Source organism: Myotis brandtii, unplaced genomic scaffold, assembly GCF_000412655.1.
Source record: "Myotis brandtii unplaced genomic scaffold, ASM41265v1 scaffold23, whole genome shotgun sequence".
In the NCBI taxonomy this organism is placed as follows: Eukaryota; Metazoa; Chordata; class Mammalia; order Chiroptera; family Vespertilionidae; genus Myotis; species Myotis brandtii.
Window position 1 is genome coordinate 4,598,985 of NW_005358649.1, and position 2,330 is coordinate 4,601,314.

Sequence of the window (2,330 nt, forward strand, 5' to 3'; positions counted from 1 at the left end):
ACAAAGAAACAGAATTTCCAGAGGATGAGGCCCAGAAATCAGGATTTAAAAATATTCCCAGGTGATTCTGATGTGCAGCCAAGGTTGAGAACCACTGAGCTAGGAGATCCATGTACCAGGTGCCAACACTCTTTCTCTCCCACAAAACATGGCTCTCTCTCCCCCTCACCCTCATACTCGCGAGTCTGCAGAGACCTCACCAAGAAAGCACCCTAGCTTCTCCGAAACCTGGCTTGGACTTCCGCCAGCTTGTACTTGAAAACCCAACTTGCACACTGGAGCTTCAGGCTCTGGGAAGACACGTCCTTTGGCCGCAAGCACATAGCTACCCCTGACTCGAAAAGGGTCCCACCCAATATAAACACCTGGTAGTGACTCAAAAATTCCAAACTGGTTTAAAATCTTTTTATGAATCATCTAAAAACTCATAGCTATCACATGACTCACAGGCCAACCACCTAAAGCAGCAAGAACGAGCCACGTCAGAACTCGTTCCCAATATCGTACACACACACACACACACACACACACACACACACTCGATCTTTGGGAACCCAGCAAAGGTCGTTTCCTGCTCCTGTCCTCTCTTGTTGGCCCCTCCCTTTTTATCTTCAGGATCTCGGGATGAAAACGGCCCAAAAAAACCACAAGGTATTTAAAGAGACAGCCGAGCTAGGAGCTGTGCGGAAAGGGCTTCTTCTGTCCTTCATTTTTCAATAAATCTCTTGCCACCCAAACAAATCTCTTCATCTCTTGGGAACCCAGCAAAGGTCGCTTCCTGCTCCTGTCCCCTCCCTTTTTATCTTCAGGATCTCGGAATGAAAACAGCCCAAAAAAACCACAAGGTATTTAAAGAGACAGCCGAGCTAGGAGCTGTGCGGAAAGGGCTTCTTCTGTCCTTCATTTTTCAATAAATCTCTTGCCACCCAAACAAATCTCTTCATCTCTGAGTCTAGCTAATCCTGCCCTCATGTTTAGACTTGAACAACAGTTACTATTACACTTTTTAAAAAATATACTTGTTGCCCGCCTAGCCAGTTGGCTCAGTGGATAGAGCGTCAGCCTGTGGACTGAAGGGTCCTGGGTTTGATTCCGGTCAAGGGCACATGCCAGGGTTGCGGGCTCCATCCACAGTAGAGGGTGTGCAGGAGGCAGCCAGAGGGGGTGCAGGAGGCAGCCAATCAATGATTCTCATCACTGACGTGTCTGTCTCTCTCTCCCTCCCCCTTCTACTCTGAAAATATATTATATATATATATATATATTCCACTTGTTTCAAATATGAACATTTGGACATGACAGAAGTGAGTAATATGGCCTTGGGTAACACGCACGCCATCCATGTGGTAGAAGATGGCATTGGGGAGAGTTGTATGGCTGAAATTGGTCTCCCAGTGTTTCTTCAGCATTTGTGTCTCATGCCCAGTGTCTATTATTTTATTCAGTTTGACCCACAGTGAAAATCCTCAAAGCACAAAATGACTGAATCAGTCCTTGGCAAGATGCTATGGGCTGTTTTTCTGATAAAGAGAATCCGAACTCTGGGGCCCAGAACAACACCGTCTCGGTGGCGGGGTGGTAAGACACACGGAAACACGTTTCCACAGAACTACCGCGTTCACAGAGGCTGCTCCATAGAGCATTTTGAGCTGGAAGATTCATCTGAGGCATTCATTCCTGTTCTTCACACACAAACCTATTCCTGGTTAACTTGTGAACTTTTGATGATTTGGACTGGAAGGCGTCCGAGATCACAAGCAATCTCTGGTCAGGGAGGTCAGGGGAAGTGCGGAAACGCCTGAGATTTAGTACCACGAGCCATACATCAGGCTGCGTGACACCATTTCCTTCTGAACTGTCCCCCTCCCTCTCAGCGTATCTGATTCACATCGACACACAGCAAATCACAGTCGCTGGGAGTGAGACAATGGAAAGACCCAGAGTGTGAGGAGGAACCGGCCCTTCCTGGGCACCAGCCAGTCCCCTTCAAGAGTTTTCTGGTTGTCAGACGTCCCTGCCACGGCCACAGGGAGAAAGGCCCAGGACAGAAACATTACACATTTCAGAGACGCATCTGTGCACAAGAGAAGGGCATGTCGAGATCACGAGCGATCTCTGGTCAGGGAGGTCAGGGGAAGTTCGGAAACTTCTGAGATTTAGTACCACGAGCCATATATCAGGCTGCGTGACACCATTTCCTTCTGAACTGTCCCCCTCCCTCTCAGCGTATCTGATTCACATCGACACACAGCAAATCACAGTCGCTGGGAGTGAGACAATGGAAAGACCCAGAGTGTGAGGAGGAACCGGCCCTTCCTGGGCACCAGCCA

At 48.5% G+C, this 2,330-nt stretch overlaps 1 protein-coding gene across 1 annotated transcript in view; it reads right to left on the bottom strand.

Moving 5' to 3' along the window:
- Positions 1-175, bottom strand: part of SBSPON (somatomedin B and thrombospondin, type 1 domain containing) — a 16,562-nt gene extending 16,387 nt beyond the window's left edge. The window contains exon 1 of the mRNA XM_005866404.2: positions 170-175. Within this exon, the coding sequence (XP_005866466.1) occupies positions 170-175 (6 nt within the window). The remainder of the gene's footprint in view (positions 1-169) is intronic.
- Positions 176-2,330: the final 2,155 nt, after the last annotated feature.